Genomic DNA, 16,938 nt, shown 5'->3' with positions numbered 1-16,938 from the left:
GGTTGATAGATTGCTTCAGCGTCAAGATAAATATATTTAATTGGTTCTGCTCTTGAGATTGCAACTGAGATAGAGGAGCATCTCCCCTTGCACCTGCTTAGAATTCATTTCATGTCAGTGGGGAACGAAAACTGTTTATAGACAGTGACACAGATAATAGATTGGTAGGTGTTAAAAGAGCCCAAAATCTACATTTTATGTTTGGCCAATGTGTGCCTGTGTCATGTAAGCAGGCAGGACTACTCATACTACTTGATAGTTTTTACAACCACTATACTGAAGGAAGGAAGAAGACTTATCGCAATATGCACAGGGGCACCCTCTATTTTTATGCCACCCCAAAGTCTCTCTGGTGGATAGTGACATTTTGTTAAGCAGGATGCCAATATGAAAACCTAAAGACTTGCCAGTATTCTTTTCTGATTTATAGTTAACTCAAATGTTTCATTTTAAAGGATTCTGATTATTCCAAATATTTGAATTAATGAACAATTTTCTTCATTCAGAGTTAGATTTAATTGCAAATAATTAAAAATTGTTTCAAGGAAAGCTGGCATTTATTGACATTAGGACAGCATGGTATAATGCCTCTTTAGGCTGGCTAGTATAATTGTGTTTTCCTCCTCTCAGAATCCTTACCTTGATCATATTAGGCTGACCATAGAATAAATGTGAATAAATACTTCCACCAATCCCAACAGACTTCTGGAAATGTCTGTTTATTGCAAATTATTTCCTTCCAGAACATAATTTGCATATGAGCCACAGACTGCTCTACAGTAGCTTATCTCAATGTAATAATACATCTAGGTCTGTTGAAGTGTCTGTGTACAAAGTGAGGAAAAACCAAGAACTCTTCAACTAGTATTTGATAGTTAGGGCAAACAGCAGGGAAACACGCAATCTCCAGAACAGCGCTCTGTGAGGCTGGGTACTTTCAAAAAGTAGCATCACAATATATTTTTCTATAGACCAATTTGTTTTTAAAATAGGATTTTAAGTCAACTCTGTCTTTCAGAAAAACATACAGTATGTTTCCTTTCAAGCATTGCTCATTTACTGTATGGCTGGCCTGTTTTGTGCAACACAATTCACTGACATCAAGCAGAAAGAAGTTGGAAGTAGAAAAAAAGTATCACCCACCATCTGCTTCTGTACTGCTCCAGGTGCTGCATACCGTTGTGTATTTCATCTGTGATTCATTTCTAATTGACCAACTTACTTCAATATCCTATTACAGTATGCGGTACTTTGGGGAGCTTTTCATTGTTGTACGGTTGTGTGTTGTTTTGGTTTTTTTTTCTTCCTCAGCCTGCTGATATATTGAACTTTTCTGTGAGTTTCTCTGACTGTATTTTGTATATCAACTCCAACCGTCTCCTAGACCTGAGTCTCCTGTTCTCTGGGTTTATTTTTTATATACTTTTTCCCTTCAGTCTTGTTCTCTCCTTTTTCATATCAATTTGCCTGTTACCCCTGAGTGAACTTTTTCAGTGTTTTCTGCATTGGCTGGGGTTCTTATGTTTCTCCTTGACTTAATTTCCTTCACTGAGTCTTGGTTTTGCTTTGACATTTCTGTATAAAGGAAGGTTAACTTGATCTGCTTGAGAGTTAAATTGGAAAACACGCCGAAAGGCACATAAGGAAACTTCTCCAGGTCCTGGAGTCAGTGTGCCTCAGCACGTCTCATGCTACAGTAACATATAGCATCGGTTGTAAATAGGCTGTTACATTACCACTTTCCACATGTAAGGGGAGACAGTATAGACAAGGATCAATAAATAGCAAATGTCAGAATGAGAGAAAACGGTTCAGCAGTTCCCAAGGAAGAGGCAGTGCTTTTTGCAGGGTGGATTCTCAAGGGCATTGTTACAGTTCATTCTCTGTGAGAGGGAGCAAAGTCACACAGCAGGTATAGCAGCAAAAAGTCTGTGCCAAATATCCAGCAGGCACAATTGCTCCATTATGGCTGCTAGAGCTACAACATGTACGTATATTCTACACATGTAGAACATATCTGAACATACTAGTATTCTCTGAGAAAAGTGGTTTTAGAACAGACTTTCAGTAAATGCAGAAAATCTGGTTAATTTATTTTTTAACCTCTATTCCCATTTTGTAATGCCCTCTTCCTCCCAGCTCCTGAACCTTATCTTCAAGTCAAATCGTGCTGACCCTCGGAGATTAACTGTGCTGTCCAGAGGCAGGTGGGGCAATATTGCAAGAGACAGTAAAAATCCCTTCCTGAAGATCTGAACCTTGATCTTTCCTGAAGAATTTTAATAAGACTCTTTAAATTCAAGAAAAGCAGACAGAGCTGTGAAATGAAGAAAGGTTAAACTGAGACACTGCCACATCATTCATGCAGGAACGGAATGATGTGTGGTACCAGCAGCAAGGCAGTAACAGGTTCTGATATCTGGAGTTGTCTTGCGCCCCTTACTATTTTCCTCTTCCCAGATCTTCACTAAATCCAAGCTTCCACAGAAATACTTATATATTTTAAGTGAATGCATCATATCTTTTACCAGTTCAGGTTATCTCCCTGGTTTTACTTTCTTCATAGCATGTACTGTATCTGCACAGAATGAATGTTGTGTTATGTCAGTCTCCTTTTCATTTAGTCATGAATAATGTATTCAGCGTGAATCTGGAATTATCCCTGCTCTCAGTTTGTCTTTATAAATTGCTGTTCCTGAAGGGAGGTTGAAGGACATGGTTACAGTTGTATTTATCAATGTTATGATCCAGAACTGAATAGCTGTGTTTGTGAGTGAACTAGGCACATGAACCCAGCTGACCATGCAACTGCAAGGATAGAGGAGGAAAATGTGATATCAATGCAAGGAAGGTGCAGCAGAATTTGGCTTAGAAGAATATGGATCTGTCATTGATAAGGAGGTGTGAAGAAATCTCAAGGAGTCAAAATAGCAATTCATGAGTTGGGTATTAGAGAGAATATCCAGATGTACCTACCGACAGTAATTTAGCAGAAAGTAAACGTCTGAAAAGGGTCTGAGAGGCCAAAAAGAGAAGACTGGTTTATGCAAAGCAAAGTGAAGAAAAAGATATATTTCATACAGTCATCTCACTCTATGAAAATCCACAAAGGCTCAGAGAACTTTGTATCTGTGTAATTTTTATACAATATTTACTATAGAGATGTAAACTATTTGATTAATTTTCCTTTGTTTTTAATTCTCATCCCAAAATTACATAAGAAATATTACTTTATCTTATGCTATGCAAGAAAAGTCTCTTTGAAAAATTTAATTTTTTAAGTGGAAGCCTTATTTTAATGCATCCTTTGTGTTTTCTTTACAGTGTTCTTTGAAGGTATGAGTACATGCTTTGCTTAGTAATTAATTGGTGTTTAAATACTTATATTATGTCTAGAAGGGAAATTTTAAGAGCTTATTTTCTTGCCCAGCTGCCAGGAAATATATTTTGCAAACAACAGTTCCTCCAACATTTTTACAGAAAAATAACAAACAGAACTGCTGTGATTTGTACTTGCTGGTGAGAGAACTTTGTTCAAACACTGATGAAGTTAATGAGGAAAATGTGCTCGTGGTGTGCCAGGCGCAGCTGATACAGTTCTGGCAAAAGAACTGTTAACAGTTCAGCATTGGGTTCTCCCCCTCTGAACGGAAATTGCTGTGCTGAGGACCACAGCACGGCAGGGTCTGGCCTGATGCAGGTGCCTTCCCCGTTGGTGTGGTGGAATCTCGCTTGCTTTGTGCCAGACCCTCCAGGTGTTGCCCGTCAGAGGGGCTGGCAAATGTGCAGTCAGATAGGACCATCTGGGGTGCCTGGGGGGCCCTCTGCCAGTGAGTGTCCTGCCAAGGGGGATGTGAGGTGTGGCTGGGAAGGTGTGCTGGAGGTAGGTGCTGGGCTGCACAATGAGCCCACAGAAATCCTCAGCCAGTAGGCAGGGAGCGCTCAGGTGCCCACATGGGACTCTTCACTAGTCAAAAAGAAACTGCCCTGGCATTCTCCAGTAGAAGCTGGGAGCTGACCAGCAACTACCTTAAACTCTGACAACCAAATCACTGAGAACCTGGTAGAGACTGAACTAAAACATTTAAAAAGAATATTCTAAAACATGACAACAGAAAATCTCTATAGGCTTGAGAAGGTTATTGAACACAGAGTCTCATGTTTAGCTTATGCTGAACTATCTGGCCACAGCTTCAGTCATCTATTGGGGTAAAGTGAAAAAATAGTGTGGTGAAATCAATAACATTAACAGCTTTTGCAAACAGAAATTCTCAGCCAGATGTTTAAGTTAACGTAGTGTATCTGTATATTTGAAATTATTACCAGTTGCATTAGATTGTAATTCAGGGAAACACTGAGTAAGCAGTGCACTCTCATCCTGTCCTTGTACTGGCAAAATACAGAGGACTTAGAAAGCACTTGGCTCATGATACCCAGAATATAATTTGTATGCACTGATGATGGATGTTTCAGTGAAGATCAACTGATCAATTCCTAGTGTATCCAGAGACTTTCTATATAGCTGTAGGCACACTAAGTAATGTAGCTCTTGCCTCAGTTTATCATCTCTAATGTGAATGCGGCATTTTATTGCATTACAAAGCTGATGTAAAGCAGTCATATTACGAATAGTGTCATATATTGGCCAGAAGTGCAGAGGGTTTACAGTAAGTCAAGCTAGTAAGTCGCATAAATTCTGAAAAAAAATCAGGTGTTTCTATTGCAAACTCAAATATATTTAACCCATTCTATTGGAAAGAGAGCAGAAAACCAGTAATTCAAATACCTATTCCTGCTCCTTTCGGAAAGTTTTACTAGCTAGACCACTTTAAAGCAAGCAAATGAAAATAATAACTGCATACTATTTAATCCTAAATGTCATCTGAAGACTTTGCAGATGTTTTCTAGTTATAAAAATGCTAAGCTATTCTAAAGCTAGTTTCTTATTTTTCTAGGTGCTCTGACTCTAGAAAAACCTCATCTCAATCTTTTTTCCTTGTACACTGAACTCAACCTCATCTTAATTTGATTGGAACTCTGTGCTGAAGTGTAATGGAATGTTAATTCTTCCCAAACCTGCGGCTTTGGAAAAAAAAAAAAAAAAACAACAAAAAAACCCCCCAACAAACTGATTTCTTTGAGTAATCATGTTTGATAGAAGAAGAAATCTAGAGGCCATAAAATGAGAAAGTCAGTATGCTGTTCCACGTGAATACCTATGGCAAAACATTTCTGATTCTACTTACAAGTTCTGCTGGCAGTATTTGAATTTTCTGGTTCATTGTCAGGTGAAGCTAAAAGCTTTTAAGGACAGATAAGTCATATTTGAGTTTGAAGCATCCATGAGTTGGCAACATCTCTGATATTAGAGAGGATTTTGTTTGGTTTATTGTTTAACTCCACAATAGCTAAGCATGAACATTTAAAACTATATTCTCAGCTGGGGCAGATAGGTTTAGATTTATAATTTCAATGGCTTTTGTTTGTTTTTATTTATTTACATTATCTGGAAGAATTGTCTATGCGTGCTTTTACAGAACAGTTATGTAGGATGTACTTAGCTTCAGAGTAATTTTGAGGTTTTGCAGTGTTAAGTACAGTTGCCTATTCAACATGCTGCAAAGGAAGGTCTCTTTAATATGAAGAAACAGTTTACGGTTTATCCTTTCAGCAGGTTGAGACATGCTACTGTTTGCTAACAGCTTATGAGAACTTCAGCTTGGCCCTTCCCTTTGAGCTGGAAGAGCTTGCTTTTACCCTGAAAGGACACCTCACAGTGCTCTGGACTTGCCATGAGAACAAAGGGAAATGCAATGTGTTCCACTCTTGCTGGTTGAGGGCAAAATTATGCATCTTAGCTCAGAGGAATAAAACGAGTAACAGGTACAAATTGAAACACAGAAAATTCAATTTAGACATAAGACAATACCTTTTGACAGTGAGGCTGGTCAAACCCTGGCTTGCAGCCTAGAAAGCCAACTGTATGTTGGGCAGCATCAAAAAGAGTGTGACCAGCAGGTCAAGGGAGGTGATTCTTCCCCTCTATTCTGCTGTCGTAAGACCCCATCTGGAGTACTGCATCCATCTCTGGGGCTTTCAACACAAGACGGATATGGACCTGCTTTAGTGGGTCCAGAGGAGGGTCAAGAAGATGATCAGAGGGCTGGAGCACCTCTGCTATGAAGACAGGCTGAGAGAGCTGGTCTTGCTCAGCCTGGAGATAAGAAGGCTGGATGATAAGGGGAGTCCTTATAACTGTCTTCCAGTACTTAAAGGGGACCTACAAGAAATCTGGAGAAGGACTTTTTACAAGGGTATTTAGGGATAAGACAAGGGGCATGGCTTTAAACTGACAAGAGAGTAGACGTAGGTTATATATTAGGAAAAAAATTCTTCCTTGTGAGGGCGGTGAGGCACTGCACAGGGTGCCCAGAGAAGCTGTGGCTGCCCCATCCCTGGCAGTGTTCAAGGCCAAGTTAGATGGGGCTTTGAGCAACCTGGTCTAGTGGAAGGTGTCCCAGCCCGTGGCAGGGGCTTGGAACTGGATAAGCTTTAAGGTTCCTTCCAAAGCAAACCATTCTGTTATTCTAGGAAACAGCAGCCCGGGCTGCCCAGAGAAGTTGCAGAGTCTCCTTTCTTGGAGATAATAAAAACTTGCCTGAACAGCTCTGAGAAACCTGCTGTAGTTGGTGTGGCTCTAGGCAGAGGGGTTGGAGACAGATGCATTCCATTGCCATCCATCCTGTGATACCATGAGAAGGAAAAAAAAAAAAAAAAAAAAAAATAGGAGTCAGAACTGAAAACTACTCTTGAGTTTAAGAAGGGAAAAACGAGCGAAATGTGACTTTTAATTTTCATGGGCAGTAAACTGGCATTTGCTTTACTAGGAGTTTAGATCTGTCTTATATGAGGGAGACGTACTTCAAGGAGGGGAGTCTTTCTGAAAATATGTCTTTTTTTATTTGGTATTCTAACTGCCTTGAGTGACATTTAAATAGTGTGAATGGCTTAGAAAAGTTCAAAAAGCACCCATGCAAAACATGGGAGCAAAATTCCTGTGTAAAATTTGGTTTAGTAATAACCTTCAAAGGGAAAGAAACCTTTAAAAGCAAAGCCTATGTGAAATAGCATGCTGAAATGGGATAGAATTATCCAATTTTGTATTTAAGCACTATCATAGGAAAATTCATTCTTCATGAACAATCATTTTAGGTATCAGCATGTAGAAAAAATGTTGAAGGGCAATAAAAAAGGGAGTCTGAAGGGAATGTACAGCAGAATCCACTTCTAGTGGACCCACTGGATTTAGACGAGTGATCAATGGGTCAGGAATTCCAAAGATGACAAGAGCTCTAATTATGATTATACCAGTTTCCTACTCAAGTTTCTGTGACTTTATGTATAGCGGTCATGTAGGTTAGTCTGTCTCTATGCAAGACTGTGTTGCCACCTTAGCAATACGGTTTATTAACTTATAATGGAGAACCAGAACATTGGATATATTCAGTACAAGATTTTGAGAGATGCTAAGTGTTGTTACAGCATCTGCTATCTCATTGAACTAAAAACTTACTTAGCAGGTGTTGAAAGCAGGTGGCAAACACCAGGACAGTGGTGTACAAGGTTTGGTTTCTAGTGCTGGCAAAGTCAGCTTAACAACTTTCAATCCTCAAAAGTTAACATTTTCTTATACTTACTTATTTTACAGGAATATGTGCATGTAGGTGTCAGCTTGATATTATTTGTGCAAAACCGGATATCAGACAGGATCTCAGTGGGGCTAGGCAAGTTCAAACTGAAGTGACTAAATTGAAAAATCACTCTGGGTGGCAAGGGAGCTCTATCCTGTTATTGCAGAATAGATTTTATTTCAGTATGTTTCCCATCAGTATTTATGCTCCACAGCCTCACAACAAAGAAACAGAAATGTACTTATTGGAATGAAAATAGATGAAATACAACAAGGGAAAGAAATCTTTCATGGAGAGATGGAGAGGATCTAACATGTAAAGGCTGCAATAAATGTTTCATATACCAATTTGTCTCCTCCCCAGAGTTTCATCTCCAAATTTTTCACCTTTGCCACAAAACTTTTTTGCTACAGGTGAAATTGGGATATCAAAATTAATACCTTTTCTTCTTACTGGGAAACAAGATCTAACCTGGGCTTCTTTCTGTTGAAGGCACAAGGACAGTGGACTTGGCATAAATCTCATCCAAAGTCCATGACAATGAGAATAATTATCTCTATCATGTCTTTGGTATTACTGAAGTGTTTATGGAGAAAATTATAATTCAAGGCTTTTATTTTATTTGGCTTTTTGTAAGCATTTTCTTCATTTTGGTATGTGAAAGTTTTAATGCCCTTATTGTCATCCCTGGAGTTTATTCTGAATTTATTTTAACAGATTCCAGAACTCACTGCTTGGGAAGAAATCCACTGAACTTGCTGAATTTCAGCTCATTATACAAAACCTCAGCATTTGCATCTGGTCCTGGTTAGCTGCAGTTTGATTTTCAAACAAACAACAAAATATCCTAGATACACTCACAACTTATCTGAGCTTTATACAGAAAAGGTTCATGAACTTTGTCAGGAACTCTAGGTTTGTAATGAATGCAGATAAGTTTTATTTGGCATGGTTTTACTTCAAGTATGATAGCTTGATTTTAGATATATTGGAATGGAAAAATCTAAACACAACCACTTCTGTAGTTATGCCAGCACAAACACATCCCTGTTCCTTGTAATTTGGAGCTTAAAATTAGAAACGTCCAAGCCAATAAAGGAAAATCCAGAATCCTTACACGTTTCTGCCAAATCTGTCCTGATTGTGCTATTGTAAGACGAAAAATGCTGAATAGAAGTGTTTTCTGCACTGTGTTTGAGCTGATCCAGAGATTGCCAGCTTTTGTCCTTTTAAATGACCTAAAAAGTAAAGATAAGTTAGTCTCTTGGATGTCTTATGAAGGGATTAGGAAATGTGAATTAGGATGTGTTATACCACAGCATAAAACCAGGATGGCTCCGCAAATCAGAAAATCTATGACATGCATTACCGTACTGCTCTTTTTTCTAAAATCAGCCTTTTTTCAGGTCAGCTAAGAAGGCAAATGAGACAAGAATTTAATTGAATACATATCCTGAGCCTACTATAGCAGCTGTGAAGTGTAGGAAACCTTCTAAACCACATAATATGCAGACCTTTCCACCTGTAGCACACAAGGTTTGAAAAATGCTGTGCTCAGTGCAGAAGCAACAGTGGCTCTAGAAAGAGGAGCAATAGGAATATAGATAGATAAAAACCTCTCTATGAAAGATACTCTGTGCACTTTTTCAATTCAGTATATACATTTACTACTTGATTATTTTTTTCTTTCATGGGCTAAATTACAAGGAACTAATTACCCCAACATGGGAAAATTAGACTTTTAAAAGTTATTCATCTGTACATTTAGGAAAGAGCTAACATCAGTTTCTTATTTTACTGCTTGCTTGGGTTCTCCCAACTCCCTTTCAACAGAGTCCTTCTGCTTTGATGTTTTGCTCTCTATCCAGATTGCCAGGAGGCTTTCAGTTGCAAATGCAGGTGTTTTCAACTGTTAGATATAGTTGTGTTGTATTATTTATCATCTCAATCAAAAAATGAATTAGTAGGACACTTCCTTTACACAGAGGACAAAATAGGAATAATTGGAAAGGTGGCACACTGTACATAGAGGAAGATGGTACTCAGTGAGACATATTTTGCAGTGGAAGAGCTAGGCTGTGTTGCTGCTTTCCATCTGTTTCATGTATCCGTACCTGAACCTTTAAAGCACTGTTTTCCTAACAGGCTACCTTGCCCATCAGGCTGGTATCTGAAACTAATTAAGTATGGCTTTTGAAAAGTACAATTCTCTTTACAGATAGCACTTAAAAATCATTGTTGTGTGTAAGGGTTATTTGTCACATCCTGGTATATTTTCCCTTTTTTTGTTGTAGAAGTACTTGGGGAAACTGACACCTGCAAAAAACAGGACTTCCCTGAGTTGTTGAAAATTATTAGAAATGTCAGTGAGCAGATCTGTACCTCACAGGCAATCTTGAGGCTTGTTACACGGCAAAATGAACACCTTAGTCACCCACTCAGCAAAGATTTTCTTGAAATTCTTGCCCTGTCATTCAGAGTTAGCTCTGTGTGCCATGTAGACAAAGCAGTGACATCCATAGGAGACTGGTGAGTTGGGATCTTGCTCTGAGTTAGAGAGGTGCAGTAGCCCTGCTCTTAACACTGCCAGCTTTAGAGGGCTGAGATTCACCTTTCTGCTCAGCTCACTGGCTTCCAAAATGGGGACAGAGCACTGTCAGTGAGAAAGAACTAAAGCTGGGGAGTGAAGCAGTATAAAAGCAAGCCACTCAAGATGGTAAAGGGATAAGGGAGAATCAGGGTGGGGGAGGATGAGGAACATGGTTGGAAGCATAAATAAACCCTATCAGAGAATTGTTTTTCCCTTCTTCCCATGCAATTTTCCTGATATTTCTTCTCCTTCATGTCAGCTCTCCCTGATTTACATTGTGCTCTGCACAATCCCATCTTCCAATACACTTTGACAGTCTCCCACTTTGAACATCTAGTAAACCCCATATCCTTCACATTTGTTAACACAAACATGGTCTTGGGCCGTTTAAACGACAGTGAAGCATTTCCGTATTTCATACCCTTTAAAGGCTCAGAGGGATCTTTTTGATGTGTTCACCTTAGTTCATCTATCAGACTTTACACTTACGGCTCTTTGAAAATAGATATTCTAATCATCACCTTTGAGAGCTTTTGACTCCCAATCACACAAAACTCTTCTAGTTTTCATCCTCCTTCTTTTCTACAGAAGCCTCAGTAAAAGGGTATTTTTACAAAGCACTCATCTTCGTGGCAGGAGATGGGATCTCTCCTGCAGCTGCCTCCTCACGCTACTACCACTGCCAGGATGTGCCGAAGCCCGTTGGTTTACAGTTCCAGGTTGTGCCTGACTAGAATGGAGGTCTGTGAAGTCCAGTGCCTGATGCTGGCCAAAAAACCAGCAAACTATCCACATAGATGTGGGGGAATTTTTCCTTAAAAGTAGATCTCATTCTGACTTTTGGAAAACGTTTAAATTCTGGTTTCTGGCTTCAAAACAAAACAGCCTCTCAGAAGTTTACAACAGTGAAGAAACTGGTAACACTCCTGTTATCTGTTAAGCATGCCATTTTCTGTCAATTCTTGCTGGCTTCCTGTCCCTAGCCATGTTCTTAAGTAGCAAACTCTACCACACGTTCGTGTTGCGTGAAAAACTAGCTCCTTCAATTGTTTTTTAATTTGTAAAATTGTAATAGTCTCCTTGGGTTTTTATGCTATAAAACCAAAACAAAAGTTCTTTTTCTACTGTTGTGCTCCACTATTTCTAAACATTTGCCTCTAAACTCCCTACTTTCTCAGGTGAACATTTTTTTTCACTCTCCACTCAGACACGCACCTTTCCACAGCCTTAATCATTCATCTTTCCCTCTAATTCTGCAGTACCTTGCAATGGGATAATCTGTGCCGTACCCTTCTTCCACATGAATTCACTCCGTGAAGACTAATGTTGCAAATTGGTGATGGCTTTGCCATCAGGGCTTCATGTCTTTGTCACTTGGGTGTCCCTGTCCATCTTAGCCTCTCTGTTTTAGCCTCTTCAGGGCACAAAAGGTGCCACACTTAACTCTTTGGTGGTTTATCCCACAATGTCTGTTCTGTCTGAAAAGCTGACTTCAGGTAACTTGTAGAAGTCTTTTGTTTAAGTATCTTACAGTATCACAATACAAATGTTACCTGCAACAAAACTTCTGAGTTTTGCCATTATTCAAAGAGATGATATCTTTCATCCATCTTCATCGTTCACTAATTCCTTCTTTCTTCAGATTTTTTCCACAGAGTCAGGAACTGTTTCTGTAAGAGTATAGTCTGACACAGACTAAGGAGACAAGGAGGAGATTTACAATAGTTTGAATGGGCTTTACTTCTGCTCTGGCTGTAGGGTTGGAGCAGAGCTGGTCTTGCTGAGACGGGTGGGTAACAGCCTGTAGGACACCTGTGTAGCGACAGGTGGGGGTCTCAGGGAGCCGTGATCGTGCTCTGTGCAGCCAGCCTCAGCCTTCCACCATAGTTTAACCAAGAGCACTGCCGGTGCTCACAGCCGTGCTGGTCCCAGCTGAGGTGGGCCGCAGACACCATGTCCCGGCGGCTCTGCATCAACTGCGAACAGAAATCACCGGTTTTCCCCTAAAGGCCGCGTTAAGCTTTTACAAGCAGACCCTGGGCCGTGGCTCCTCAGCCATTTTGGGTCGAGCTGCTGAAACTGACAGACTTTGCCGGTACGGCTGCCGGAGAAGCGCCTGGGCGCAGGATGCGCTCTCCTCGCACCCTTCCCGCCGCAGCACGCCCGTTACCCTGCGGTGCCCGGCCGCTGCCCGCCGCCGGGGGATACCCCGCACATGCCCAGTGGCGGGGCGGGCGCCGGCCGTGAGTCAGTGGCGGCGCGGCTGACGGGCAGGGGCGGGCCCGACGCGGGGGCCGGCTCAGCTCGGCTCGGCCCGGCCCGCCTCGCCCGGGCGATGCCTCAGCGCGGCGGCGGCGGCGGCGGCGGCGGCAGGAGCGGGGGGGCGGGCGGGTAGCGGCAGCGGGGACGAGCGCTGCTGCCCTGCCTTTCCCTGCCCGCCGCTGGCCCTTCCTCCGCCCCCTCCCTCCCCCCTTCCCCGCTCCGGTGCCCGACCCAGCCACAGCTCCGGGCAGGGAGGAAGGGCTTGGAGCCACCTCCCTCTGCCCCCGGCCGCCCCCCTCCCCATGCAGCCCGGCCCGCCGCTGGGAGCCCTCCCCGGGGGGATGTTTCTGCGGCCGCTGCCGGGATAACCGGCGCGCCGTCCGCCCCCGCCCCGGACGGAGGATGCTGCCCGCGCCGTGGCGGGTTCCGACTCGGGCAGCAGCGGCCGCGTCCCCCTCCTCGGCTCCGGGCAGCGTCGCAGCGGAGAGATGACTTCAAGGCACCAGGCGGACTGGATCCCTTACAGGTAGGGGGGACCCCCGCCGGGCTGTGAGCGCGGCCAGAGGGACCGGAGCTGCTCCTGGGTTGGAGTCGGTGCTCCCCGGCGGCTTCGGGGGATGGCCGTGGGAACACAGCCCAGAGCAGGTCTGGCTTCGGCGGCGGAGCCGAGGGTCTGGACCATGCCCGGGAGCTGGGGAGAGGCGGTGAGTCCCACCCGGAGGAGCGGGTCGTGGGCCAGTCCCGTGCCTGCCGGCTGGCGGCTGCTGTCGGAAGGGGCCCGGTCTCGGCTCCCAACTTCGGGCGGTCCCGCTCTGCGAAGTTAAAGCGCTAGTTTCTGGGGAGAGCTGTCAGGGCCGCGGTGAGACGGAGAGCTCTCCTCCGCTCTTCCGCCACTAGTGCCCCCCTCCCTGGTGGGCCGGGCGGCAGCAGGCGGAGCGCTGCATCGTCGGTGGCGGCCGTCACCCCTCGGCTAAGGAGACCCCGGCCCCGCCGTGCGCTGCCGGCCGAGCGCCCGCTGCGCGTTCCGCTGGGCGCCACCGAGAGCGGAGCTGTGCAGGGCGGACCGGGCAGTGCGCGGGCGCGGCTGCCGCTTCCTCGCGGAGCGGAGCGGCCGAGTCCCGTTGGTGCCGCCATGGCGAGGAGCGGGATCGCCATGGCAGCGCCCGGCGGCCGGCTGCCATTGGCTCTGCCGTTGCCATAAGCTACGGGAGCCGCCGCGCGGCGGCTGCTGCTGCCTGGGAGCCCCGTGCGTCAGCGGCGGCGGGGAGCGGGAGCCGGCCCCGGGACGAGCGGCGATACGGGCTCTCCCCCGGCCCGGCGGTGCTGGAGCGGCTCCTGCGTGCCCTTCTGTGCCTACCCCAGCGGCCGGCTCTGGAGCGGGAGCGTTTGCTGCTGGAAGATGAGAACAGTTCGTTTCTGGGTCGCCAGTGCTAGGGGAAAGCGAGCCAAAGCAGGTCTAGCTCCGGGCGGGCTGGGCTGGGCTCCGAGGCAGGAATAAACCCATTTCTGCATTTGCTTTTCGGAGTGGCATTAGGGTTCTGGGGCTTCATAGTCTTCATGAAAGTATCTTTTCCAAACTGAATCATCGCAGAAAGAAATCACGGGCATTTAAAAAGTTGTTCTGGATAGGCAGCAAGCTTGTTTGTTTCATTTGTTTGGTTGTAAATAAGACAAGGTAGATACAGTAACGTAGACGTTTTTCTTCTTTTATTTTGTGAACACTCACGAAATAAAAAAATATTTCCAGAGTGTGCTTTAAAACAAAGACAGATGTTTAAACAGGTCAGTTGTAGCTTGCCCTGTTCTAAATGACAATATTTATAGCGACCATATGCCACAATAAGTGCAACGTAAACACAAATAAATCACTCCTTAATACAGAGAAAAAACCCCGACCTAATAGATGCACAAATGGAAGCCTGCCACTTCAATCTGTGTGCGTGATTGATAGTTCTAATCAATAGAAGAATCAGAAAGAAAGAAATTGATTGCAATGAACCTGAGGATGTTGCAGCTCTGTCCAACAGCTCCTTCAGACCATGTGCTTTATAAGACGTAACGAATTGGCAATAAGTCTTCAAAAATGAGTAGCGGATGCATTCTGATGCAATTTTGAAGCCTTGTAATAAAGACAAAAATACCACAGGAACAGCTGTTCGTGGCTCTTCCTAGCAGCAGAGGAACTGTTTCTCTGTTCTCCCGCTGTACATGAGGCTCTGCAGAGGCCAATGCCAAAAGTTTGCTGAGCAGTTTTGTAGCCATGGCCTTGAAGGAAATAAAACATCTCTGCAGTTCCTGCTTAGTGCAATTCAGATAAGCAAAGGGAAGCAAAACAGTAGATTTTCAGAGAAACACAGATCTGATAATGCTTGTATCTTTTCTGGTATGTTATTACTGAATGTTAACCATATCGAATCGCTGAGAACTGCCCCAGACCAAAAGGCAAACAAACCACGTTTCTGCTCTGAAAGTCTTTGTCTAGGCTTCTAAAACAGAGTTCTCTCAAGGAGTTGGCTTATTTTTAATTCATCAGAGCTACTTCCTGAGTTAGCAGCATAGCATTGAAAATCTCATTGAACTTGCTTGTTTAAAGCATCCTCCAAGATCTCCTGAGCATGCTTACCCAGAAAGCAATAGTTTCTGAGTGCACATGTGGCTGAGATTCCACATGAAAACACTGCATTAGTAAATTAGGTCAGAGAACCGTTTTGTAGGAGTGAAACACACTATGAGAGGGAGAGGCCTGATGTGCATCCCTCACGATAGTTCATCTTCTCTTCTACCTTCTTTATGGCCTGGGTGGCATGTGACAGCCAACAATGTCACTGCTGCTAGCATGGGGGACAGGGCACAGGCTCTCAGGCATGCTGAAGTCTGTAAAGATGTACGTGACATAGCCTGAGCCTCACTGATGTACAGTGTGGTAGAAAATACTGCGAGCCCTTCTCTGAGCTTGGCAAAGCTGTTTCAACTTTGGCACGGACTTTAAAATTGTAGCAGGACTCAAACCTGTATTGTTCTTCCTGGCAGTCGATTGTACATGCAGCTGTATACCTAAAGTAATTCGAGTAGAAAAGTGTGGGTTTTTTTCTTCAGTAAAATGTCTGATTTTTCCTTACAAGTGAAAGGAGCCTGAGGCAATCAGTTCTGTGTGTCGTGCACAACTCATTAAGCAATCCACCTGCATGTCCAAAGCTCACAAAATCATAGAATCATAGAATAGTTAGGGTTGGAGAGGACCTTAAGGTCATCTAGTTCCAACCGCCCTGCCATGGGCAGGGACACCTCACACTAGACCATGTCACCCAGGGCTCTCTCTGTCCAGCCTAGATTATACTTCCACTTTTAAGATGCTGAGAATGTTTTGGGCGAATTAACAAAAAATAGAAGGCAATTCTTTCAGTGTCAGTGCCAGCTTTTTATACTGAGATGGATAAAAGATTCATACTATTTGTGAGTTTGCTATTTTGGCACTTTGCTCTTAATGTCTTATATATTCTGCTTTTGAAACACTAGTAGTCATAGGATGAGGGGATTTGAGTTCACTAATGTTATGAAATACAATCAAAAGTTTTTTAGAAATAAATATATGGCATTTATTTTCATGAAACTGCATAGATAGAAAGTCAAATATATGATTAAGCACTTATACAAGCCTACACACCAGATAAAATGAGCTAGCAATTATTCTTGAAACTTAATCCATTTTTAACAATATTTCTGTCCTTTATTACTAAGAATCAAAATAGTTTAGACTCAAGTAAAAAGTCAGTTGCAGTTCATGTAGCTGCCCCCAGCCCTTAAGGTGGTTCCTGATGGCACTTAAAAGTAAGATGTAGCTTCTTGAGGAATTAAATTCTCAAGCACAGTAGTGTTTTCCTTTAGTATCCTTCAGCAGTTTCCCATAGAAAATAGCAGAAGTATCTTGGAATCATTACAGATTCACAGGAGTTCATATATTTTTTTTTTTTTTCAAAAGTACGCTTTGTTTTCCTATCCTTTTCCTGAACTCATTTTAATTTATAGAATTTCTGAAATTAACATACTCATTTTTATTTCATTCTGATCTGTCTGGAGTAAGTGAACATGTTCCTCATACTGCATAACTATAGTTAGAGGACGCTTGCTTGTTAAGATAAAAATATCAGTCACAGTAAGGTCCCAGTCCCCATTATTATTTATTATTATGACTTCTTATATTTTCACTTTTTTCTTTAACAATAAATCTTAATACTATAACTTAAAAAGCAGCCTTTACAAAACAATCTCGCCTGTTTAATGAGAAATATATGAAGACTGTCAGCTGAAAAAGGCAGTCCACAGAGAAATGAATTTGCTGCAAGTCCCCAGAGTTCTTTGTAGAGCTTCTGGAATTCTACTGAGACTTGGTTTGTG

At 43.0% G+C, this 16,938-nt stretch overlaps 1 protein-coding gene across 1 annotated transcript in view; it reads left to right on the top strand.

Annotated features, from left to right (window-relative positions):
* Positions 1–13,031: 13,031 nt before the first annotated feature.
* TUB (TUB bipartite transcription factor) overlaps positions 13,032–16,938 on the top strand; it is a gene marked incomplete at its 5' end in the record, with an annotated part of 72,821 nt that continues 68,914 nt past the window's right edge. The window contains one exon of the mRNA XM_080618702.1: positions 13,032–13,069. Within this exon, the coding sequence (XP_080474828.1) occupies positions 13,032–13,069 (38 nt within the window). The remainder of the gene's footprint in view (positions 13,070–16,938) is intronic.

Source organism: Psittacula echo (genome assembly GCF_963264785.1).
Source record: "Psittacula echo genome assembly, chromosome: 5".
Classification (NCBI taxonomy): Eukaryota; Metazoa; Chordata; class Aves; order Psittaciformes; family Psittacidae; genus Psittacula; species Psittacula echo.
The sequence above is the reverse complement of the archived record's forward strand: the minus strand, read 5'-3'. Positions and strand labels throughout refer to the sequence as shown.